Source organism: Eschrichtius robustus, chromosome 2 (assembly GCF_028021215.1).
Source record: "Eschrichtius robustus isolate mEscRob2 chromosome 2, mEscRob2.pri, whole genome shotgun sequence".
Taxonomy (NCBI): domain Eukaryota; kingdom Metazoa; phylum Chordata; class Mammalia; order Artiodactyla; family Eschrichtiidae; genus Eschrichtius; species Eschrichtius robustus.
In genome coordinates, this window is record NC_090825.1 from 87809858 (window position 1) to 87836610 (window position 26753).

A 26753-nucleotide genomic window follows, 5' to 3' on the forward strand; every position below is an offset into this window, starting at 1 on the left:
CTAAGTAGCCAATAAACATATGAAATGGTACCTAGTTTTTTAATATTCTGGAGAATGCAGACTAAACCATGATAAGATACCACTACAGGGCAATCGGAAGCAAATAGGCGCTCAATAAGAACTTCCATACTCTGCTGGTAGAAATGAGAATTGGTTCAACAGCTTTGGAAAATGGTATGGCATCACCTAATAAAGTTGAAGATATGCAAATAGTAGCACTTCCTCTCCTAAGTACGTATCCTGTGTGCTTGTGTGCGCTATGACACTTGTACGAGAAGGCTTCCGGCAGCAGAATTTTTAACTGTCCCAAACTGGAAACAAACCAAATGCTTCTCAATAGTAGAATGGCATTTCCACACAATAAAATGGATGGATCCTACAAACACATTTCATCAAGTAAAAAAAAAAGTTACAAAACAATACACACAGTATGATTCTTTCATGCAAAGTTCAAAACCAAGCAAAACCAAACTACTTTTCAGGAGGCATATAGGTGGTACAAGAAAAATAAAGGCAAGGAAATTATTTCTATAGAGGCCAGGAGAGTGATTATATCTGGAAGGAGGGAGATAGATGCCTGGGCTTGGGGAGGGGTATTGGGGGGGGGTGCTTCTAGGGTGCCAGTGTTGGTCTATTTGACTTAAGTGGTGCTTGTTTTGTGATTTTATTACAACTGTATGTGCATGTGTTACGTGTTTTTCTCTGTTATATTCACAACAAAATATTTTAAAACATGGAGTATTTTACGTAATTCACTTAATTCTCGCTGCCTCTCCCCAATTCCTGTTTGGGGATTACTTTCAAATCTATCATTAATCCTTGGAGGCATGAAGAGCCTGATCAATAATTTTCTTAGACTCTTTGGTTAATTATAAGAATGAAGCATAGCTAGGAAGAAATGGGGACAGTAATATTCAACAGCAGCCACAGGAAGAGAGTAAGGAAGCGGACTAAACATCCCTTAGTATACATGTGAGCAAATTCGGTCATCTGAATTATCTAATAACAAGGGATGCCAGTAACTTAATTTTCACATTAAACCCAATTATTTAAGTTATCTATGAGTGTGTTTCCCAGTATTTGCCTCTCTATATTCATCCATGAACCCTGAATAGTAATCCATCTTTTGATTTGGAATCGAACACTGCACTAATAAAAGCTTCATTGAAATCCAATTATCAAAGATGTCTTTTTTTTTTCACTTAAGCCAGTAAGTGAGCCAGTGGCAAGATGCTGCTTAAATTACAGTAGAATTATTTGCTAACAAAATCAAGCTTGCTGAGCTTTCTCCATTAACTTTGGTATTATTTATAAAAATCACCCTTGTCAGTAGCCACCAGGCCCATCAAGGCAGCATCTATTATTTTAATAACAATTCTTTTAAAAAGCCCTCCTTCAGTCACTGATTTTTCATTTTTGATTATGTTAATCACTAAAAACTCCAAGGAAAAAGAAGACTAAATAGATTGCATTCAGCAGACGTCATTTATGATTGTATGGTGTATGTGAGCACATGAGCATACACACATACACACGCACACACACACACATAGTCACACCATTGAAGATTTCAGGCTAGAGAAAGGAACTCAGTGAGGCCCATCAGCCTGGTCCAGTCATGAATCCTCATGCCACTCGACATGATGCCAAGCTGTGGAAAAAGTACAAGAAACATCCATCCGTCATGGGGTGAATAAAAGAGCCGAAATAAACACTTGCCCCTTGAATGTTTCTCTTTTCTTGGGCTGATGACATCCATACATAGTTTTATTAGCCAAGCAAAATCGTAGGAAAGGAGATGCTCTTTAGGGGATGATTTTAGTTTTCTGAAGTCTATTTCTTGGAGACAGAAGGTTGCATTTCAGGGACTGAGGAAGCAATATTGTTACATTTGTATCTACTATCTCTCTCAAGAAACTGGGATTAATTTTAATAAGCATAATGCCCAAACAGGAAACAACCTAATATCCACCAATGGTAGTATGGGTAAATAAATTGTTGTTTATTCATATAATGAAATAGATAGACTTGACCCTAACTGACTGTTCCATTTCAACTATAAATTATCACATTATCAGACAAGCCTCTGATTACTAAAAGACTTTGATACCAGATTTGTGTAATTAAAAATGAAGTGATAGTTCTATTTTTAGTTTTTTAAGGGACCTCCATACTGTTCTCCATAGTGGCTGTATCAATTTACATTCCCACCAACAGTGCAAGGGGGTTCCCTTTTCTCCACACCCTCTCCAGCATTTATTGTTTGTAGATTTTTTGATGATGGCCATTCTGACCAGTGTGAGGTGATACCTCATTGTAGTTTTGATCTGCATTTCTCTAACAATTAGTGATGTTGAGCATTTTTTCATGTGCCTCTTGGCCATCTGACCCAGCAATCCCACTACTGGGCATATACCCTGAGAAAACCATAATTCAAAAAGACACATGCACCCCAATGTTTATTGCAGCACTATTTACAATAGCCAGGACATGGAAGCAACCTAAATGTCCATCAACAGATGAATGGATAAAGAAGATGTGGTACATATATACAATGGAATATTACTCAGCTATAAAAAGGAACAAAATTGGGTCATTTGTAGAGACCTAGAGACTGTCAAACAGAGTGAAGTAAGTCACAAAGAGAAAAACAAATATCGTTTATTAATGCATATATGCGGAATCTAGAAAAATGGTACAGATGAACCTATTTGGAGGGCAGGAATAGAGACACAGACGTAGAGAAGGGACATGTGGACACTGCGGGGGAGGGAGAAAGGGGGGATGAATTGGGAGATCGGGATTGACATATATACACTACCATGTATAAAACAGATAGCTAGTGGGAACCTGCTGTATAGAGCTGGGAGTTCAGCTCAGTGCTCTGTGGTGGCCTAGATGGGTGGGATGGGGGGGAGGTTCAAGAGGGAGGGGTTATATGTATATGTATAGTTGATTCACTTCCTTGTACAGCAGAAGCTAACACAACATTGTAAAGCAACTATACCCTAATTTTTAAAAAAAAAACTACTTTCAAATATTAAAAAAAAAAAATGAAGTCATAATGAAAGGGCCCCCCACTGTTTTACAAAACAGTGTTGTGGTCCTTTGATTCCTGTAGTGGTAATGACATGACAGGTGTGCCAGAAGAATTCCCACAGCTGTCTCCCTGCCACATGGACAGCTGTTCCACTTAAAATTCCAATGATGGTTGGATAGAAACCAAGGAGTTAACGCAACGCTATGCTCCCAGCACAGGAGAAAAGAAAGGTGAGACTAGAATGTTCTCCCACTTCTGCCACCTGCTTAGACATGGGATTGTGTAAACTCTGCGTCACACAGAGCTAACCTCCACTACCAAACAGGTAGGGAATCTTGCATCTAGGTTTAGCAATTTTGGATAATCAATCAGTTTAAACAAGGTATAAAATTTTCTTTAAAAAGTTAACAAAATATTCGATACAAAATAATTTGTTACATATGCACACATTATGAAGCCTATTAATAAAGCAAACACTGGTGAATCCACACTTCAACTAATGAAGTAGAACCTACAGATTCAGTTGAAGCCCTCCATGTGGTCCCATGCCTGCCCACCCAAGGGTAACCACCACCCTGAAACTTTGCAGTTGTTACCTTTTCCTTTTTCCATTTTTATTAATACACTGTGTCCCTAAATAATAGCTTATTTAATTTTGCTTGTTTTCACTTGATTCTAGGATAGAACACACTCCGGGTTGTCCTCCTTCCTCTCAGGTTATTCTGTGTCAGTTTCCTTTGAAGAGTTTGTTTCCTCTCCCTGCCTTCCAAATTTTGCAGTGACCAAAGACACAGTCCTTAGACTTCATTTCCTATCTAAAGTAATGGATGATGACCAGCGATGACGATTTCAGACCGGCTTATGGTTTGAAATGCCATCTGTATACCTCTCGTCAGAACTGAACTCCTATATCCAACTGCATACTCAATATACTCATTTGGAAGTCTAATGAGCATCTCAGAATTAACTCATCCAAAACTGAGCCTTTGATATTCTCCTCCAAAATCTTGTTTTCTTCTTAAGTAAATGGAAACTCCACTATAGCTTTAAACACTGCCATTCCCTTATTCTATTTTTTCTTCTGCAAGATTAGATATGTTGGAAAGTCTCATACTGTGTCCCATGTGTCTTAACCTCTCAGTCATCCATATGGAAATTATCCACGCAAAAGAAGAAAAGCTTGTGTTTTTTTTTTCCAATTTTCCTTTTATTTTACTCACATCTACCTTTCCGTTTACGAATTATCCCTATAGCTGAATCTTTTCTACTAATGCCTTTCCATTTTAATATTCAATTATATTTTTCATTTCTAAAAATTCTATTTAGCTCTTTTAAAAATATTTCTGTTCATTTTTCTGTTCGTTATAAATAATTTTTAATATATTTGAATATATCATTTATTCCGAATTATGTGTCTTAACATTTAATATTGAAGCCTTTGAGGATGTGGGTCTATTGTTTGTTTTTTCTGTTGACTTGAACTAATGTTGGCTTACCCCTGCTATTCTCTGTGATTTAGACTGTGAGTTCATATTTGCTGGCAGGCTATTTGTTTTTCTTTTGAGGCTTCGGATGATTTTTGTCTGCTTTGTTGGGCAATGAGCACTCCTGAAATGAATCCTTTTAAAAATAAAATTACAAGTGATATAAACAATGCAAATACTGTAGATTCAGAAAAACCCATGTGAATGGTAGCCAGTGGCTACTTATTTTCAGAAGAACCTTTTAAAAAAACAATCCATGAATAGCCAAGGCTGAAAATGGTAATTTTTCTGTCTACCTCTTCAACTTTTGTTTTGCTTTGCTTTATTTTAGTGCACTCTTTGTAAAAGGGTACTGCCTATCCTATTTGTGCTCCCTCTAATAATCACATCTACTGTGCTCCGCTACTAGGGCTACTTTTTAAGACTGTCTCCTTGCTATGCTATGAGCAATTTCAGGATGGGAATGAGTTTTATTTATCTTTAAATGCCCAGTGCCTGGCACATGTTTTTTACTCAATAAGTTTATTTATTTACTTTTGAGAAAATGAATAAATGGCTAAGTAAATGAATGAGGGTTTAGGGAATGGAACTTTAAACGGACCACTTGTTTAAACCCTTGAGGTTTTAATCTTATCTCAGTACTCACTGGCCAAATGCAAATCTCCTAAATTCAGTCTTGTTTATTATTCTGGGTTCACTGAACCTACATAAAGTCTGCAGTGAAACACCCAAGGACACGGACCGCTGCATGCATCACACCCAACCAGCATAAGGGAGGCCATTTATTGTCTCTAAAATAAAACAAAAGACACTGTGTTTTCTTTCTCTTTTATTGCAACCCATTGCAAGGTCAAAAGATTCACAGAAATATAGAAACTCGAAACTGGATGAATTTCCTTTATCCACTCAAAGAGACGTTAAAGACAAAGGACCAGAATTTTCCACCACAGCAATATATTTCATAGTCTTTATTCTGAAAATACTATTGACATTTTGGAGAGGATAAAAAGCCCTGCATTAAACATGTTCACATATATTTATGACATTCTAAGCAAAAAAAGAAACTCTATATTGCCCAGAAAAATCATTTTAAGCCTTATTTCAAAGCATCTAATGAGAGCACATTCAACAACCATCACAGGATCATTCAAGGTGATGCTTTTTCTGGTTGTTTTTGTGATTAATGCTTTGAGGCTAGATTGATGTTTCTACAGCTTCCTACAAACACACCAAAGCAGTTTTCCAGGTTATGATGCATCAGGCTTTCTGGATTAGTCAACATCTTAAAGAATAAGTGCAAGTCCCCAACCCACCCCCACCCCCAAGCTAAAGCATGTTATAGTGCTGTACTTGAGATTCCAACAACGCAACATTAAAAAAAAAATTGATTACACACTTCTGAAACCATTTGACAACCAAACTGTGACATTCCAAGGATTATCACAACTTTGAACTGAAATGGCACCATCTATATCATCGATGGTTCTCCTTCCTTTTGTCTTTTTTAACTATTTAAAATATAGTGTGACATATATAAAAATTACACTTTTGCTTATTCACTCAAGCTACTATTACTTTACATATTGTCTTATAAATTAGTTTTGGATTAAAAATCAGTTAAAATATTGTGAATTAAGATAGTTTTCAGTAGTGGGGAAATGAACATGAAGATGATACAGTTCAATGTTTAAGAAGAATTACAGTTTGTTAACAGCAAACAGCTTTTTTTTCTTACATAAATTTTATTCCCTTCAAATTAAATTAGTAAGCCATTTAGTGATGGAAAAAGTACTCTCGGTGCCTAGTGACTAGATTTTCCAAATTGATTGGGATTAAAAGCAAAAACATGCCACATCAGAAACAGGTTGACATAATCAAAGGAAAGTTGTTTACACAAAAAGAGTTATTATAAATAAGTGAATGGCATTTGAATGTAAAGCTATTTTTCATTCCTTACAGCTAGTATCATTTTAGCAACACTGGGACTTATATAAAGTGAATCTCAAATCTTAGCATATCTGTTAAAGACCAAAAAACAGTTATGTCCACATTGGGAAAGAATAAATAGCAAACTCACAAGTCAGGGTTTTGTATATCTAACTCTACTGTGAAAGACAATCACTCTTTAGCTTAAAAAGCCTCCCTGCTGTCTTGATTATAAATCTAGACATAGGAAAGGTTATTTGAGCCTGAGTCCCCAGTATGAATTACTCGTAAAGATGTGTGAAATCAAAACATATATTCATTTACTAATAGATACTGTCTAAACTGAAAACTGGCGATCTTTAATTAAACAAAGAAATGCTTATTTCTGACAAGTGTAAACAGAATCTTAATGAAAAGATTTTCAAATTTTTCTTCTTAACTCATACATTAACCAGCAACAGATCTTTGCCATAGCATAATAATTATTCAAAATATGATAACATGCATATATCCAAAAAACCTGTTCTAAAGCCCAAAGCAAAAAAAAAAAAAAAAAAAAACTTAATAGAAAGATTGTCTACTTATATCTTACTCATGAACCTTCTACTAATGTGACTAGCCCCAAATCTCAGAAATATACTTTCATAATTACCAAAATTAACAAAAATAATTAAATGATCTGTAGAGTTTTTTTTTTTTTTAAAAATAACTGCACACTATTAATTACATTGGTGGCTTTAATGTGGATAATGCTAAGATTAGCTCCAAATATCATTAAAATATATCCAGACCAGTTACTATCCATTGTATTATAAAAGCTAATACAATGTTAACATGAAACTCAAAATACTTAGTACTCAACAGAATTTTGTACAATAATGAATAATTAACTTTTGTGAGCTGGTCAGGGGAGTTCAGATTGTTGCCTCCATATGAAAACTTCACAAAAGGTTTTGTCCTCTATAGTCCCTAAGTCGCCCACCAGACAAGCAGGTTGGGACACCTGTGGGGACAGTGAGTTAGGCAGAGTGACAGTTGATGCCATGCTCCCTCAGTGGCCTGGAGAAAGGCCCCTGTGTCAGAAAACGATCTAGAAAGAAAGTGCTGTGGGGTGTGTGTGTGTATGAGAGTATGAGAACCTATATGTGTGTACGTGCTTGAAATCTTGAAAAGTACTGGTTTCCCGGCTTCTAATTAGCGCAACGTGGCTCCTTTCCGGTCATCATCAGTAGAATCGCACAATTCTTTCCCATCAAAAAAGAAGGCAGTTGCCTTCATTTGGGGGCATCTCCAGTGGCAGTCATTAGAAGCTCAAAATAATGGATCCGTTTTTTTTTTTTTTTTGATTCTACAGCAAAAAAAAAAAAATTTTTTTTTTAGAGAAATAAGCCTTTGAACTTAAAAACTAAAGGTCTGTAAACCTGTCAAAATCGTTATTTAAGGAAAAAACCAGCTCACCTGGGAACAAAATAGCAATTGAGCTTATGCTACGCAGTATGCAAACGAGACACAGATATACACACTCGGGTACACATGGAGACACGGGACGGTCAAAACCTTTGCAAGACATCACCCACCCCAACTCTACAATTGCTCTCCGCCCTGCTGGCTGATCCGCGTGGACCCAAGCGTGGGCAGGGCTGTCAGGAGGAGGCGGCAGACATGTTGGGGGTCCAGCCCATCTGGTAGGCTCTCTCCAGGGTCCTCTTGCAGTCCTGCAGGACGGTGCTGAAGGTGATATGGGGGTACTGCTGCACTAGCTGCTCCACCGTCACTTCACTGACCTGCAACCACAAAGAAGAGCCACGGTCACCCACGGGGACCACCGAAACCACCAGCCGCCCACGCTCACTGGGCTGCGCTTTCCACCGCACCGGGAACCCTCGTCTCCTTCCTTTTCAGCAGTGTGACCAATGGTTCGTGAGAAGACAGCGTCGCTTTTTGTGTGACCTCCCTGATTTCCTAAGTACTACATTCGCCCTAAGGGATTTTCTGAAAAGACGCGACATCAAGTTAGTGTTTTCTAGACGCATAGATGACTGTGACTTGTCAAGATCTTAACAATGTCCATTGAAAATGGAGTGCTTGGGAGGTGAGGCAGCAGTTAGCATCCTAGTGTGCATTTGACTTCATCGCCCACCTGACAGCTTTTTTAGGACAGAACTGTAGATTGGTGGAGAGGATACACAGGATTCTGGATAGAAGTGTTGGGGAAAATGTTTATTTTTCTTCCCTTTAAACGTTAAGGTATTGCAAACTTCAAGTCCCTTTGTGGAAAGGGCTGAAATGTGAAGAATCAATAATTAAAACATACATGGCTGGCAGGTCAGGGATGGCCCCAATAGACCTTAACCATCAAAGATACCACTCTGATTCTTGATTAGACAAGGCAATCAGACAGGCCTAATTAAAACTAACGCCTTTACAATTGCTGTGCTGTGAAGGGATTAATTTGTCAATTATTTTTAAGCTGATTGCAGTTCATATCACAAAAGTAGACAGCTTCCTTCATCCTGTAGATAAATAAATGATTAACCTAAGAACCGCAACTTTTAGGTAGCTTTATTTAAAATCTTTATTGAACACTTGGGCATTTTCAAATACATCAATATTTCATTTATGCTGAGTAAGCTGGTCTGAAAGAAGGTGCTGGTGATACACATTTTTGTGCTCCCTCTCCATGTCTGTCCACTATTGAAAAAGACCAGGACCACAAGGAAAAACCTAAAACAACATCAAACCCTTGCTGTTTGCTTTGAAAGCATGCTTGGCAGTATGACGACCATGACATTAAGTCATCTGCACTTTTCTGAAATAACATGGTGTTTTCTGGGTGATTTGGTAAACCATGTTATATATAATCTTTTTGTTAAATTTAGAGTTGATATTTCCACATTGCACTGATGATACTTAGTCTTTGTCAGAATTTCTATTCAAGACTTTCTTGTATTAAAATCAATTTTCATTCCAAATTCCAAACCAAGCCATGCAGTTAATTCTTTTTATGATATAGATACAATGTATAACATTTTATTCACAAAAACACAAAATAATTTTGAATAAAAAAGAAAAACTGATATACAAATTAGAGTTGAGAATATCAGTTGACGATCTTAAAAGGAGTTCTAAGCAATGTAATTTTTGATTTTTTAAATTTCAATTTCTATCCTAAGTCTTGCTTGAGTTGAGGCTGCTTAGAACAGTACACTTAGAAAGTCATGCATCATCTAGCCATGCCTATCTCTCTAGTATATTTTTGATACTAACCAGTCACCTGACCTAATTTAAAGTTATCAAGCTGTCCGAGTTCCTTCTGGCCTCAGGATCTTTGCACATGCTGTTCTCTTTATCTGGAATACTGTTAAATCCACTTCCACCTGAATGTCCCCTTCTCATGCCTACTCCACCTTATTCTTAGTTCTTAGTTCAGTGTCATTTCCCCAGGGAACTTTGATCACTGCCCTCAGCCTGCTCCCCTCCCCACATTAGGTAAGGCTTCCAGGTTATTCACTCTTCCAACACTGCCTACTTTTTGTTCATGCTACCTTCAAAGTTAGTTTGTAATTGCTTTGTTTAATGTCTACTCCTGTTCCCATGTAAGATCTTACAAGAGCCATGATCATTTTTGTATTCATGAGCCAGGCCTACTTCTCAGTGAATGAATGAGAAAACAATAACAAACTACAAATAAAAAATAGAAACCCAAGAGCAAGGCAAAGCCAGACACTAACATACTAATCATACTACTAAATCAACATACTAAAGACCAAAAATTCCCAGAGGAACTTGTATTCAGCTCAGGAATTCCCTCCTTCAGGAAACCTTCCCTAAGCAAGCCTATCTCCCCATGAGGTTGGTCTCAGTACACCTTCTCTGTGGACCCATGGCGGGTAACTGCAAGGCTTGTCTCTTATTTAAGCACTCTCACATTGTGTTGCAATCATCTCTTTACTTGCCTCTCTCTTCTACCTGAACCAAAGTCTGGGGACCAGAGACTGCCTTTTATCTTTAAGGCTATAGAGCTGTGTACAAAGTAGAGAAGAAACATGACAACTGTAGGTGACTTGAGAGTCAACCAGGCACAGGTCAGAATCCTGGTTTCACTTTACAATTTGGTTTCCTCAACTGTAAAAACTGCATAATAGTACTGATGTCATAGGACTGTTACAAGGATAAAATAATATGCCTAACACTGCGACTGACATAAAAAGTTCCCCAAATGGTAGCTCTTATTAGTACAGCTGGCGTTCAGTAAACGGTCATTCATTGAGTTAATTAATGCTATGGTAGGGTGACCAGTTCTCTATAGTGATGCTCAATATTGCTCAACTTCTGAGATATTTCAGAAATAAACCTTGATAACATAAGTTGTAATGCTCAAAATAAAATCATCGCAGAGCAAGAAGTAACTGTACACTATTGATACTATGTATAAAATAGATGACTAATGAGAACCTACTGTATAGCTCAGGGAACTCTACTCAGTGCTCTGTGGTGACGTAACTGGGAAGGAAGTCCCAAAAAGAGGGGATGTATGTATATGTATAGCTGATTCACTTTGCTGTACAGTAGAAACTAACGCAACATTGTAAAGCAACTATACTCCAATAAAAATTTTTAAAAAATACTTCATATACAAGAAGAATCTATTCTATCTTAATGCTCTCTGGAGAAGAGTTCAGAACTTTTCTTAGTAACACAGTCCAGGTTTTAAATATCCACTTTCAGGAAATCCTCCCTTTTCTTTACCTGACATTCCCCAGGCTGTGGTTAGGTTACGTTCCACCCTCCAGCCATGAACAAACCCAGAAGGATGCAGGTCCTTCTAAGGGACAGCTGAAGTCATCTGGTCAGAGGACTTTCAGAAAATCTGCATCGAATTGGAAAGGAAGTTAAACACGGCCCAAATCACTTAGCATTCAAGGAACAACTAACTGAAAAACAGATGAAAAACGGAGGGAGAAGGGAAAACATTTAAACACACCATAAAGATGGGGCCTGCGCTTCCCTGGTGGCACAGTGGTTGAGAATCTGCCTGCCAATGCAGGGGACATGGGTTCGAGCCCTGGTCTGGGAAGATCCCACATGCCGCGGAGCAACTAGGCCTGTGAGCCACAACTACTGAGCCTGCGCATCTGGAACCTGTGCTCCGCAACAAGAGAGGCCGCGATAGTGAGAGGCCCGCGCACCGCGATGAAGAGTGGCCCCTGCTCGCCGCAACTAGAGAAAGCCCTCGCACAGAAACGAAGACCCAACACAGCCAAAAATAAATAATAAATAAATAAATATTAAAAAAAAAAAAAAAAAAGATGGGGCCTGTCTTCTGCAGTACATCTTTTCTAATCTACACATAGGCCTGTACAAAGTTTTATACCGAGGGTTGACAGGCATTTTGTTTTGGAGGTCCAATTTTTAAAAAGAGAAAATATCACTAAGTGATAACTTTTGCAAGAGAAGATATAAAATTCACCTTAAGCAAACTTGATACATGAGATATGGATTTATGAAATACATAAATAAGGAGATAATTGTTCACTTTAGCAAAGACTTTCATGGTAGGGTTATTTTTTGTCAGCTCTCTTAATGTGTTTTATATTCCTTTGATTTACCAATATTCAATTTACCTATTTCTGTTGCATAAAGTAAGGTCCACCTATAGCTAAGAATACAGAGTGTGTTAGATCTCTGGCTTTCATAGGTTATGGGCAAGAACAGACAGTAATTTGGCTTTGTATAGGTATGTAAAACGTTACAGGTAATCCTCTATGGATATAATGTGTCTTCTAAGCAATCTTTTTGCTAACTGTGTTAGCAAAACAAAGCAGTAGGGAAAATGCAAATATTCCATTTTAGAGTTTTGTTGGGTAGAAGCTATTCAGGGGAAATACATGTACTCCCACTAGGGAAGGTTTTCTCTTTTACTTATAGTGTCTCCTGGCCATACGGTGTGACAAATTTTATACTGAAGTTATTTTCATTTGCTCCTCAGAAGTATAAATTATGCTTACCTCTTTGTACAGACTCCATAAGTGCTTTGGTGCCTTAGAGAAAAAGTTGGGTGTAAGACACCAGGAGGGTCCAAATCATTTTAAATCGTTACGCCTGCATACACATTTCTGCAGACATTTTGTCATGCACAACTCCACTTGCTAGAATGAAAAGAACCCTTCTCTGTTCCAACTCATAAAATGTATGTAATATAAAAAAAGGAACATAAAGATGAATTTTAAAAAGTTTCCCCACGATCCCTGGTTTTCTGTAATTTTTTTTTCACCTGCTGAAAACTATCAATGGCAATTCTTATATTACACATAAGATTTGAAAAATGCAGCGTATCTTCCTAAAGAAGTATGCAGCAGTGTCATTGGAAGAAATTACTGTGATTAAAGGGGAAAAAAAGCATGTACCGCAGGTTTTTTTTTTTAGTATAAGAAATATAGTTCTCTCCAAAGACTGTATAACTATAATTTACATTTTCAAAATTATTATAACTCTTTTTAAGGTAATAGCAATTTGTCTGGTATTTTAATCTATTTTGAGTTAACATCTATTAGCACTTTTTGAAAATGTGAGGCAAACTGCTATGCAAATTAAGGTAAATCATACTATAGTTTCATCCTATTGCTGCTGTTACTATAGACGGGTGAGGAGAGATCCTTCAGAGTTTCTGAGATTCAGTTTGACCAATTTATCCAGACCATCACCCTGTTTCTTCACCTCCTTATTGACACTTTCCCCAGAAAATTCCAGAAAGTGTAAGCCTAGGCCTGAATTATCTCCTCAATAATACCTATTGTTCAAAAAATACAATTTCTAATGAAATTTGCTGCAGAAACCATTTATGTTAAGTGATTCTTATTTCCTCTTTGACTCTTGTTATAAAATAGAACATGCTTCTTATGTCGGGGGGAAATATTTGACATCTGAGTATATTAAAACCGCACTTGAGAATATAATGAACCACTCAGGGACTTCCCTGGTGGCGCAGTGGTTAAGAATCCACCTGCCAATGCAGGTGACATGGGTTCGAGCCCTGGTCTGGGAAGACCCCACATGCCGCGGAGCAACTAAGCCTGTGCGTCACAACTACTGAGCCTGCGCTCTAGAGCCCGTGAGCCACAACTACTGAGCCCACGTGTCACAACTATGAAGCCCTCGTGCCTCGAGTCCGTGCTCCACAACAAGAGAAGCCACCGCAATGAGAAGCTCGTGCACCACAACAAAGAGTAGCCCCTGCTCGCTACAGCCAGAGAAAAGCCCACACGCAGCAACAAAGACCCAACACAGCCAAAAATAAATAAATAAATAAAATTTTAAAAAAGAATATAATGAACCACTTAAAATCATTTTTTTTAAAATGAAGAAAGTTTCTCTGCAAAAAATGGACACTATTTAAAATACCACAAGCAATAAATGTATTGCATTTTTCCTAGACCGTAAGTTCCTTGATAGCAAGGAGGATTTTAGTCATCTTCTTGTTTTCAGTCCTACACACTCTCTCTGGCATATTCTCATCCCATTAGAATATAAGCTCATGAGACAGGAGTTTTTGTGGTTTCTGTTCACTACCAAACCCCTAGCAGCTAGCGAATGCCTGGCACATAATAAGTACTCAATAAATATTTGTTGGCTAAATTAATATAGTAGTTGTTCCATAAGTGTGTACTGAGGAAACAGAAAGGCCCCAAATAATACTAATACCCAGAAATCATGGAGATAAGCTCACCTTGTTCCCAGAGCATTTAGCTACGGTGGTGGCAGTCTCTAATGTCTTGACATTAGGGCAGCTCCAAACTCCTTTAATCTTCTGAAGTTCACACCCAAGGTGATTGTTTGTGCTACTCTCCTTTCTCTTCTTTCCATCTGATATCACCGGGTGTCTCCTTCCAGATACACCTTGCCTGGGCTTTCCAATAATTTTGCACAGGAGACCCAAGCAGCCCGTGATGGTGGTTCAGCATCATTAGCTGGTGGTCGCTGGGCCATGTGGCTGTTGGGCAGTGCTCAGGAAATGCCTAGGCTCTACTTCAGATTAACTGCTGGCAGCCTTCCTACTGGAGACGAGTGACACACTACACCGGGTAGGTGACACTGAGAAGCATGCTGATGGTCACTGCACATGCGCCAGTTTCCAAAACTTTGCGAAAACCCACATGGTTCAGAAGATTTCATACTTCAGCCTTCAGCATCAGTGCCCTGCTCAGGGTAGCACACCCAGGAGGGCCCCAGAGAAGATTCTGAAGTTTTGTGATATTTAAGGTTCCTTCTGATGTCACAGTTGTCTGGTGACAGGGGGAACTGTGGGCAGATCTCCTGACTCAAAACAATGCTATTACCAACCCTCTGATTTCTTGGGCTTCAGCAATTCTACATGTCTTCACTGTTTACCCAAGGGGCTGGTTTTCGGTTGTTGTTTTCCTTGTCACAGTGGTATTTGGCATTTGTTGTCCCAGGGAACATGTAAACAATATCCAATATACAGTATAGTCCCAGACAAGGAAAAATTCTGCAACTAAAATCGCCTCGCGCTCCCCACCGAGAAGAACCGTACTCATCATGATTAGGCTCCCATGTGCTACGGGATAAATCAAACGCGTTCTTCAGCATGGTTTATTTTGGCAAAATACTTGAAAGTGATTTGTTAATTTTTCATCCTGATGATCAATAGGCAAAATAAAAGTATGTCCCCATTCCAGTAAGGATGGAGGAAGAGGGCAAGGGGAAAACATTCAGTGAGCATCTACTATTTTCCAAGCATCTAAGCGTTAATACCACTGATTACAGATGAACTGTGGCTCATACAGAATTAGTATTTCACACAGGGTCACACAGCTCGTAAATGGCAGCCAGGATATGAATCCGGGACCCTGCAACACAGGCGCTCTCTGCCCTGGGACACAGTGCCCTCCCTGCACACAATGCGATGCACGAAGCGTCAGACTGGGGCCTAGCTGAGCACCCACCCAGTGAAATGTTCACTGACATTTATTTTCCAGCTAACATTAAAAAAGCGATGGCGGTTTACATATAAATACAATTCAAAAGTCCTTTACAAACTCTTCAAAGTGGCTGCTCTATGGGAATGTAAATTACGATAGATCTCACTTGGCCTGCAGAACATTCTGCTGTGGAACTGTGGTTGTGGAGACTTTGACACGGGATGGAAACATGACGGAGCTGCAGGACTCACAAGGGGCCTTTTAGCAGGGCATCATGCCATAAACTGGCGTAGCTTTCCCTCCAATCTTCTACCCTTCAAAACGTTTTTCTGTGTCCCAGAGGTAGAATGGCCAGCATGACAGATATGGTCCCTGCCCTCTTGGTGTGGGGAAAATGCACAATTACAACAACAGCAGCAAGGCCTGAGAAGTGCTTTCTAGGGGAAGTACAGGTTGCTGTGGACAAAACTTAGTAGCTCCTGACCTCCGCGAGGAGGGCTGGAAAGGGCTTTCCAAAAAAAGTGATACTTAAGGGGACTCCTGAAGGACGAGGAGGTACAAGCTTGTGTACCCCATGCACTAAATATAGACATATTATTCAGGGGAGAAAGGAAACCCGCTCATGAGCTAGAATAAAACAAATAATCCGTCCTTCACTTTGTAAGCTTTGTAAGGCAATGCTTCTCCAGCCCATCTAACAAACTCAAGGGTATAACTGAAGTAAGTTCTTGTTTCCAATAGCAGTGCTCTGAGGACGGGGGTGGGTGGGTGCAAAGAAAAGGTCCCCCCCCTTTCTGCAGGCTGGAAAAGTAAGGAGCCCACAGTAAGTCTGTGAAAGTGTCGCAAATAGCACAGTCAACTCCTGCGTCCTGATTCAGGGCTCTTGCCCTCACGCTGGTCTGTCACTCTTCACAGACTCCTGGGCAACGTCACTCACTGCTAACAGCCCCACAGGCTGACTCCTGGGCAATATGCCTCCGGAGTCGGCCTCCCTCTGAGCTTCTTGGCTCCCGGGAGAGCGTGCTGGCTCTCCGTGGGACCTGGCATTCACCGGGTGCCAGCTGCTCTTTCACCAAGTGCCCACTGGCCCCAAGATGGGCACGTATTAAAACGGATAAAATAAGGGTGACATGAATTTAGTAATACCTCAAATTTGCATGTAAATGAGATGAGTCATCTAAGTGCAGTTTAAAAGATTGTAAATAGGACACTAAGAAGAGAATAAAAGAGTAGAGAATACAGTGATTTGGCCAGGACCCTCACAGCCAACCACATGCACCGGCTCTCCGCAGGCCAGGGTAGATTTTTTTTTATGATTCTATTTCCCTCCCTTTGCAGCAGGACGTTTCACGTCCCTGTTTGGGTGACATACCCCATCCGGCTAATGTTTCCCTATGATCAGCGCAGGGAGGTCCAGGACACCAGGAATCTGGCACCACTGTTACCATCTCTCACCTCATCTCTTTCCCTTCAGCTGCAAGCCTAGCGTCCCAGCAGCCAGCAGCTCAACAGGCAGAAAGAGGCTGCAGGCGGACCCCACAGGGAAGGGAAAGGCTGGCGAGGGCTGTGGAATGATTCTGGTCATGAGTGGAGCACCTGCTCCTTTTCTCCGCCCTGCAGGCAGCTTCACGTGCCTTTCCTTCCCGCTTCCTTTCTCAGTCAAACCAAGGCCTTTCTCCACACTCCATAGTGACTCATACGTCACAAATGATCAATCCACGTTTACTGATGTGGGATGAATTAAGCTGTGCCAATAATCCCCCCAAAGGAGAATCATTTAAGAGTTCTTTGGACTTCCTCCTCAGAAGTAGCCAAAGAATTCGAGGGACAGTTTACCCCAGAAAACCTTTTGCAGTTATTGAAATTAGGGTATAACTAAGAATGTTCAGAACACCACACACACAGGTTAGGTGGTCTTGGTATATAACTCATAGTGGTGGGACAGCAGTGATTGTAAAATGAAAGTAATTAACCTGAACATGCTCTGTCTGGGGGGACTAAGGGGAAACAGGTGTTCAGCCTAGGAAAACGTTTCTCAGTGGATTTCCTATGAAGTCAAAGCGTCTTGGGTTTAACTTTGAAATACAAATAACTAATTTTAAAAATTAAAAAGAAAAAAATTAAACTGTGTCTGCAACCAAGAATACGAACAAGAATACCGTGGTTCTCAGCCCAACTGCTCATTAGAATCACCTGGGGATCTCTGAAAAATCCCAGCGCCCAGGCCATATCCCAGACTAAATGTAACCCACTCTTGGAGGAGTGGGACCCAGGCATTAACATTTTTTAAAGCTCCTAGGAGATTCCAATGTGCAGCTCAGGTTGATGGAAGAGCTCCTAGAGGGCACAGGTGGTTTCTGCACTTGGGAATCTGAAGCCAAGGTCTGAACTACCATCACTTACAGGTAACAAGTACCCACCCACCTCCCATGCCACCCACCACATTAAACACTGAGTCAGGGGCTCTGGAGGAAAGAAGTCGTTGCTCCGACAGCTTGTTGGTCCATCTTGTTTCAGATATTCATCACTGTCTGAAACAAAATGTATATTCTTTGAGTGTAGTAAAAACAGACTGGTTTCCTGTCCTTCCACCTTGGTCTTCCATCTCCAGTTGGGCACAGCCAAAGGAGGTGGCCACCTGACCTTCCCAACAGCTAACAGAGGGAAAGATTCCCCTAAACCCAGTTCACACAAGGACGTAGTGTTTCCTCAAGGACCACTCAAGAGGTGGGAGGAGAGGGCACACATGACTAAGTATTTAATATAATTTTTAAGAAGAAAATGATTATCTTATTGGAGCCTAAAAGCCACCTGCTAAATTATGGGCATCAACTGATTATAGGACACCCACAATGCACTATGCCTCATGCATGAACCTCATACCAAGAGCCTGAGGCCTTTAAGGATGTATTTTTTTTTTATACAGAGGTAAGAAATATTACTTTTGGGTGGCAAAAAACTCATCTAAAAATCCCAAAGTGTAGAAGGAGACAATGCAATGAACCTGACAGAGGCAGGCTCATAAATTCAGTCAACTTTGTCAAATGCAGTCATTCCATTTCAGGATCCGCAATGACTGGAAGTGCCATGCTCTGTCAATATCACAACAGGCCTGATTCATGCCGTCTCTTTTTCATGAAATGTGGGTTTCCTGTTAACACTAGCATTGCTTCTGTTCACTTGAATTAGCATGGTGAGAAAGCTGCAAAGAACCTGGGAGGATGGAGATCACAGAAACACCTGCAGTATTAAGTGAGAACCAGGGCTCACCAACCAGAAGCCTCTAATTAGAGATTAGCGTGACAGGAGTCCAAAAACTAGACTGTCAGAAAAATTAGTGACATTTTCATTCCCTGTTTTACCAAGTGATCCTTCACCCAGAAGGATGTTTCAAGCCAATTGGAAGCTCCAGGTACACAGTATTCCATAGGACGTTCCGAGGCCACAAACCCACGGAACTGACCCATCGTGCAAGTCTGTACATTTTTGGTATAGATGTGCATGTGCAGTGCAGGTTAGAGCCAAAATTGACATGTGTGGGACACCAGGATGGAGAAAGCCACTTGGGGAGTCTTGGTGGCGCTCTAAACGATTCAGTAAAAGACTATTTGAGAAAACCTGGGTCCTAATAAGATAATTAACATTGTCACTAAGTGAGCGGTAAGTGTAATGTATTTATGGAACACATCTGCGTGTTTCTAAATTAAACTTGCAAAGTTAAGCTGAAAAACACAATTGAGGGAGAAAACTCTCAGAACCAAAAATTATGTTTTCTTTTGTGCGTAATGGCTTTCTTGATTTCAGTTTTTATTTTCTTACATAAAGCCTAGGACGGTGGTAATTACCGTGGACACCTGACGGAAAAGAAACCTTTCTAAAATTGAGTTCCCATCAGGTAGAATTTATGGATTTGACCTGTTTCCTAAAACAAGTTTATTAGCAGTAAAAATGTATTCTGTATAAAAGTGATAAATCCATAAATTAAAAAACCTGAAAATAAGTGATATTTTTGGCTTTCAGAAGAGAGACTCTACATAAATCAGAGCATTTCAGGGTTAGGCTCTGAAGGATGCTGAGTCCTGTCACACAGCAGATGTCTGAACTCTGTCCTTGACTGACCTGAACCCTTGAGGCTGCACTCAGAATTCCCCAGCTCCAGGAAACTGGTATTAAATCCAAGGTGTCATCTTTCTTATTTATTTCCCTCTGTCTAGATACTTTTTGTTACCTATCAAATTATTCAGAGGCAGTGGGATCTAATGGTTTTCAAACTTGCTTTTGGCTGTAACAATACTTCTGCACACCAAAGTAATAAGTAAGTAAACAAACCAAATAAATAACTGGATAAAGCAATGAAAGTGGGGTTGCTCTGGCTGAGGTTAGGTGCAAGGACCAGGCACCGTGGCCTCTTAGCCACTCTGTCATTCCTAGAGGCTCTGAGGAACCTCCTCGGAACCTTGGGGCCACACAGAATGCAGACGAGAAACAATCCCCAATCCATCTATCCATCACCCAACACATATTTGTTTAGCATCTGTTACGCACCAGCCACTGTGGTAGGGCCTGGCAATAGAACATAGACTAAGAAGCCCATGGATCTTATATTCCAAGGAGGAGGGGAGTCATGGGGATGAGAATGTAAGAATTCACCACCACTGCAAGTAAGAGCTAATATTCACCGCTTACTTCACGTAAGGAATTTTACACATATTAACTCACTTAATCCTCTCAATAGCCTAGGAGATAGCTGCCATTTTTATTTCCACTTTACAGGTGAGGGAACAGCGGCACAGAGAAGCAGGATGGGAGGTGGAGATAGAAAAGCCAGGAGTGTGGCGACATTGGAGACAAGAGAAAAGCATCCTCACTAAGGAGGGAGTGGTTACCAGGTGGATGCAGCTGCTCAGAGACGGAGCAAGTTGTGGTCAGAGAAATGGAAACTGGATTTGGTGACACAGAAGTCACTGGTGACCTTGCAGAACAGAAAGAGACTGTATGGAGTGGTGAAAAGTAAGGACAACTATTCATAGTCAATCCTTTTCAGGAACTGAACGGTCGAGTGCCAGAAAGATAAAACTGTAGAGGACCATAGCGGAAAGCCAGGTGGGACCAAAGTGAAGTTCTTCATGTAGAAGAAACAGAATCGCGGGTGCCGTTTTGAAAATTAACTTGCAGTCTGATAGCACGGTAACTGCCCATTTACTCGTCTGTCTTCCCCAGCAGGCTGCAGGCTCCATGGGGTAGGAACTCTATCTCGTTCACTGTTTTTTTCTGACCTGTCTCCTATTACAGTTACTGGAACACAGTAAGGAGCTCAATAGATATTTCTTGAATAAATGGATAAAATATATAATAAAAATTGGACGCTGGGGAAGGAAGCTTAGGTTTTCTCTTGAAAAACTACTTGCCAAACAAAGTTTTCACTAGACCCAGCACGGCAGGCCCCGGTAATCTGCTGCTGAGCGGCTGGGCCTCGGGGGCGGGCGGGCCCGTTCCTTTCCACGGAGCCAGAGTCCCCCAGTCTCCTGAGCCTCAGCAGGCCGTCCTTGTTTCTACTTTGTGAAGTCAGGTGCTTCGGAGTTCTGGGATCTAATCTGAGCTCCATTAAGAAACTGCTGGGCTTCCCTGGTGGCGCAGTGTTTGAGAATCTGCCTGCCAATACAGGGGACACGGGTTCAAGCCCTGGTCTGGGAGGATCCCACATGCCGCGGAGCAGCTAGGCCCGTGAGCCACAACTACTGAGCCTGCGCGTCTGGAGCCTGTGCTCCGCAACAAGAGAGGCCACGATAGTGAGAGGCCCGCGCACCGCGATGAAGAGTGGCCCCCACTTGCCACAACTATAGAAAGCCCTCGCACAGAAATGAAGACCCAAAACAGCCATAAATAAATAAATAAATAATTAATTAAAAAAAAAAAAAAAGAAACTGCTGTTACCTTTTCTGTTCCTAAATTAGAAAAATAATATGATCCTGCAACCTAATTCTTTCTTATAATTACTTAAGCCAAATCAAAGTTCCAAGGAGATTATTTACTGCAAAGCAATGATGCGCCAGGGCGCCTTCAGGCAAAGTCCAACGTAACATTCTATTCACCCCACAGCATTTGGGGAGCAGTAGGCCCCTCCTGCCTCCTTTTTTAAAAAAACAAAAACAATTTCACTATACATCCATCCCGTAACAGAAGTGGGCAAAACATAAGCAACTACTTGCACACTCCCTTAAAAGGTTCCAGGGAGATGCCGTTTTTCTTGAAGAAACAAACCAGCCTGGAACTGACTGGCGGTCAGACTTGCCGAGTCTTACTCTTACTTAATCTCCCTGTTCACAGAGCCCTGCTGGTCTCTAGGTTTCTTCTTCCTCTATAAGTTTGACGGTAATTTAATGGGTCCTAACTACTAAAAAAAAAAAAATGGATCGTATTTTTTTTTTTTTTAAGAATTGCTGTCCAAGTCTCAGAGGCCTAGTTTTTCTTTGTAAGATCTTAGCATGTGAATTTATATTCATGGCTAGCATATATGAACTAGGCAGTTCATATCATAGTTAAGTATCAGATACGATTCCAGAGCAGCCATGTATACATGAATAAATAATAATGATAGTAATTATAATAGTTGACATTTACTGAGTGCTTACAGAGTACATGACATTAGGCTAAGTGCTTTATTGCAATATCTCATATAATCTCGTAACAACCCCCTGGAGTAAATATTACCCCCATTTTTCAGATGGTAACACAGGCTTTTAGAGATTAAGTTGTCCAAAGTCCCACAGATAGTAAAGTGAAGGATGTAGAATTTGAAAACCTAGCGGTTTGACACTAGTGCTCACCAATTTAACCTCTGTCATAAAGCTCCACACCAGTGTCTCTTGCTTTATTACTTAAATACAGGAAAGGCCTTTCAGTTACCACTTCGTAGAAGTTTAGGTGAGGAGAGCTGGAAGAAGAAGTGACGGGAACTTGGCTAAAATGAGGTTGAGAGATAACCTCTGAATTTCAGCTGATGTGTTTTTCCCTGTTTCAATTACGAGCAATAATCATGAGAGGGTTGTAAAAATGTGTTTTAAAGTATTCCTGTGCAGAAATCACTGGAAGAAACTGTTTTATCAGCAAAAGGAACAAGATGCTGATACTTCAAGTGAAGGACTTAAGTGCAGATTTCAGAGCCCCAGCCATACTCTCTCCCCATTTTTCATCTCCCCTTTCTCTTGGAGCGCATGGCATTGCGGGCTGTTCGGGTAATGGTTATGTCTCCCGCGATCTATAGGACTGCACGATCTGATACAGTCAGACCACTCCTGTCTTATTAGGAGAGGACGTTTTGTTTTTTTTGTTTTTTTCACTTTGTTTTCTTTGATTAAGGCATACTTTGCAATATTCAATTTTGGCCATGGGCAATCTGGAAACAGCTGTAGATACATTGTGGGGAGAGGGGAGTCCCTGCAGGTACGCACTTTGTTTCATGGCTGAATTGCTACCCAAACAGTCCTGGACACAGTGCCCCACAAATTATTTTTCCCTTAAACTGATTTTTCCAGTTAGTTGTGTATATTAGTTACAGAGTCCTATATTATTTTCCCCATAGGGCTTTCCTGCTCATGATTCCTAAACAAGCTGATAAAAACTCCATTTTCCCCACAGAAATCTTTACGTTGTTGAGGCTTTCTCTTACCATAATTACTTCCTGAAAAGTGCAGTGGTCAATTCTTCCTGAATATTTTTACATTAAAATGGGCACATAAAACTTGGCCCTTGAGATTTTAAGGTTGCAAAGCAGATTCCTGGCTTTAAAGAGCCGACTGGCTGCTATTACTTGCTTTCTGTATTGACTTCTCATTGATTTGATTCAATCTCTCTACCATTTCAATGAGGAACTCTGTGCGAAAACAAGGATTTCTCATGACCTGAAGAAATCTTTTCTTATGAAAAAAAATCATCTGTTTCATTCCTCCACTAAGTACTTCAGGAATTAGGCCAGGTGAGGAGAAAGGTCTTGGCAGTGGCAGTTTGATGAGAAATGAATTAATTTGATTATTTCCGTGGTGTGGATCAATAATAGCCTCCACAGAGGCCCCTGGCCTGAAGGCAGCTGGATAATCAACAGGATCACATAGAGGTGCTCTCCTCCCCCAGCAGCCTCTCTGATCTTTTCTGGGTGGACTCTTCACGCCTGTGTAATTCTAATTTATGTCAACTAGAAATCAAAGAAATTCCAAGAGGCTTTGGTCATAGGACATTGGGGTGGACCTTTCAAAATCTATTTATGTCTCTTCCTTAAGTAATGTGTCCCCACCCCCCCACCCCACCATGGCCCTCCTGGCGCCTCTACAGGCCAAGGAGAGGTAGCTTTCCAGCAGAAGGGCTGCTATCTGCTCTGGGCAAAGGCAGAGGAACGCAGTTAGGTAAATCGAGGTACCCTTTCTCCTTCCTACTGACAACTCCGCAGAAACATAAGAACGAATAAGCATTTTAAGCAAAATGCTTTGCCAAGAGTGGCTCCCTCAATAACGCTCTTTAATGATACCCCAGACGCTGGCATTTTCAAATCAAATGAACAGTGTATAAAATTAGTTCTGCATGAAGTTAAAAAAAAAAAAGTAGAAAGTGAAAGGGAGCTTTTAAAAGCTCTAGCACTTCTTCATCCAACTGCTTTTCACAAGGGTTTGGCATTTGAGAATTGTTACATTTATGATGCTATTTGCTGCTCATAATTCAGGCCCTCTGTCTCCAAACGTCTGTATTAACACTCGCTGCAGAGGTTTCCACCGTGACATTTTATCACTGAGGTTTCCCAAACCAGCCAGGCTGCCTCTGGTGAGGTCTGGTTTCTCAGCCAATACCATGCCACTGGGCTCCCTCCCTTTTCGTCAACCTTGTTACCCCAAACATTTTTCATTAACCTTGAACATTGCATTTCCATTTGCCCTACAGCTTTCCCAGGAATTTTTTTTCTTTTTGTCCTTTTTAGTTTTGTTCTCCATCCAAACTGCCATGTAAGAAGTGAGAGAAGTATCATATTAGTAGAAGAAACAGATCTGTATATAATCTAGAATTCACTGAATTTGTGAGAATGATTTCTATGACCAAAGCCACCGACTGTCTGTAATTGTGGGAAGCAGAAAAAACAGACTGCTCTTATTAGACAGTCCCGTTGGTTATACAAGTAGTTTTAACTAAATCACCAAATAAATGCGTGTTACGTTGATATGTGATTTCGGGTCAACTCTAATTCCCAAGGTCAAGTAAGCCTTTGAACAGTCTTTAAGAATATAAGTTCACCCCAATTCATCAAAGCCGTCTCACACAGCGTTTTCTTCTCTGGGTTCTTACAATGCACTAAAGTTTAGGAGATTAAGTGGCGTCGGCTTCAAAACCGAAAGTAATGCCTCTAACGTGCTTATCCATCCAGCAATTGGAAAAGCCACTCAAACAGGGGCTTCTTAATGCGCTTCCTAATTTTACAAGTGCGCGGGGAACACTGCATTTGTCTAACTGCTGGAGGACTCCTTCCTAGGAGTCACCAATGTGGCAGCCAAATTTACTGCTGTTTAGCTTAGACACTGACTGATAATCTAAATACATGTTGCTTTCATCTGCAAAGAATACATTGAATGTTTCTTATCTGTTCTTTGTCTACCTAACGAAAGAGGGAGAAAAAGAAACAGAGGAAAACCACTTTTTTTCCTACAACAAATACAATGCATTTTGTTATTGAATTCTTCAGAAGCTCAAGTGAGGAAAAAAGCAGACGTTTGGTATAGCTTCCAAATCAAATATAAGTGGCCCCAAATGAAAGAAAATATAATTAGCCTTCAATATTTCTGAGAACCCCAGAATTGCAGGACACGAACCCTGGGACACACAGATATCACAAACCCCATCTCTCTCCAGTGCAGGGATCCCACTGGCAACATGCCTGACAAGGGGGCTAGTTGTGGAAACCAGTGAGGTCTCTTGCCCCCTCCTTTAGCTCCAGTTGGTGTGCAGAGAAGGGAAAGAGAACTCAAATGAACAAGTTTTTAGTGGTTAGCAGATTAGGTTAAGGTACAGGGAGAAGAGTAATAGGTCAAAATTAATTTTATTCTTTAATTCTTTGTTGGCACAGATGATCACGTTGAGATAGACAGTGGCTCTCTGTCTCTGTATCCTAATCATAATTTCACTGTTTCCTGTTTCTGTTCTTCTATTCTTTCTCCATTATTTTTCTTATCCTAGCCACTAGACCACCAGGGAGCCACATCTCCATTATTCTCCTTAATACTTTCTTTTTGTTTCCTTACTTATTTGAATTGTTTTATCTTCAACTCACCCTTGTCTCCCACTGCAAATCTTTCTTCAGCATTATGCCTGGATCAGTAAGTTGATTCCAAATACACTGTCCCACAGAGGCATTAGTTTTCCTTCGTAAAGTGTGTTGAAAATGTAATTATTGATATATTTATGTAGAAAATAATAATCTTAAATTTAAGTGAGAAAAAAGTAAAAGGGCAACATCTTCTTTAATCTGAGTTAATTTCTTTCTTCTTTTTTAAAATTTCCTTTCAAAATGGCAGGCAATACAGTTTTTTTCTCATTTGGAAATTCAAATATCAAAACACAGGTTAATATAATGATGATGATAAGAATAATCATTAACACTGAGCATTTTATATATAACAAGCTTTACTCTAAGGGCTTGATATATGTTCACTCATTTAAATGCTCACAGCATTTCCACGATTATCATCCTCACAGTAAATGACGAAACAGAGAGGTTAAATAACTGCCCAAGATGACACAACCAAGTGCAGAGCCCAGATCTGAACCTGAACTCTGGCTCCAGAGTCCATGTCCTCAGCTACTAACTTCTTTTCTTTGCTACTCGTATCTTCCTTTGAATCTTGATAACTTTAAAATCTGGACACGGACAGCGTAATACAAATGTCAAAGACGGAATAGCTACTCACGCTAGATTTCCAACCAACTAAATCAACCCGCAGGCTTTTAAGTGCAAGGCTTTACATGCACTGTGTGTGTGGTTTGGAAACTTCTTCCGTCCTCACAGAACTTCCCGTGTTTGGCCCTGAGCTGCCTTAAGTCTGAGGATGCCAGACGCCAGGGCTCGCCATGCTGCAGCAGGCTGTGGTCAGACGGCTGGGTGTGAGAGCCAGCGGGCTCTCAGAGCTGCAGGCTGGTTGGAGAAAGGATTCAGAGGCCACCTGAGGAAAGGGCTAAAACCCTCAGGAATATCGCTCATCAAAACCGCCTTCTGATCCCATTTTGGACTAATTTGCATTTAGGTAGAAAAGGATCCATTGCCTAACTGAAAATTGGCAAAATGCTGGTCAGCAAATATGTCTGGAATAATCTTCTGCACTAACTGGAACA

The 26753-nt window shown here is 40.4% G+C and overlaps 1 protein-coding gene across 2 annotated transcripts in view; it reads right to left on the bottom strand.

Annotated features, from left to right (window-relative positions):
• Positions 1–5338: 5338 nt before the first annotated feature.
• Positions 5339–26753, bottom strand: part of FBXL17 (F-box and leucine rich repeat protein 17) — a 471945-nt gene continuing 450530 nt past the window's right edge. For both annotated transcript variants that reach the window (XM_068535700.1, XM_068535699.1), the window contains one exon: positions 5339–8234. In XM_068535700.1, coding sequence (XP_068391801.1) covers positions 8094–8234 — 141 coding nt within the window. In that variant the 3' untranslated portion in view covers positions 5339–8093. The remainder of the gene's footprint in view (positions 8235–26753) is intronic.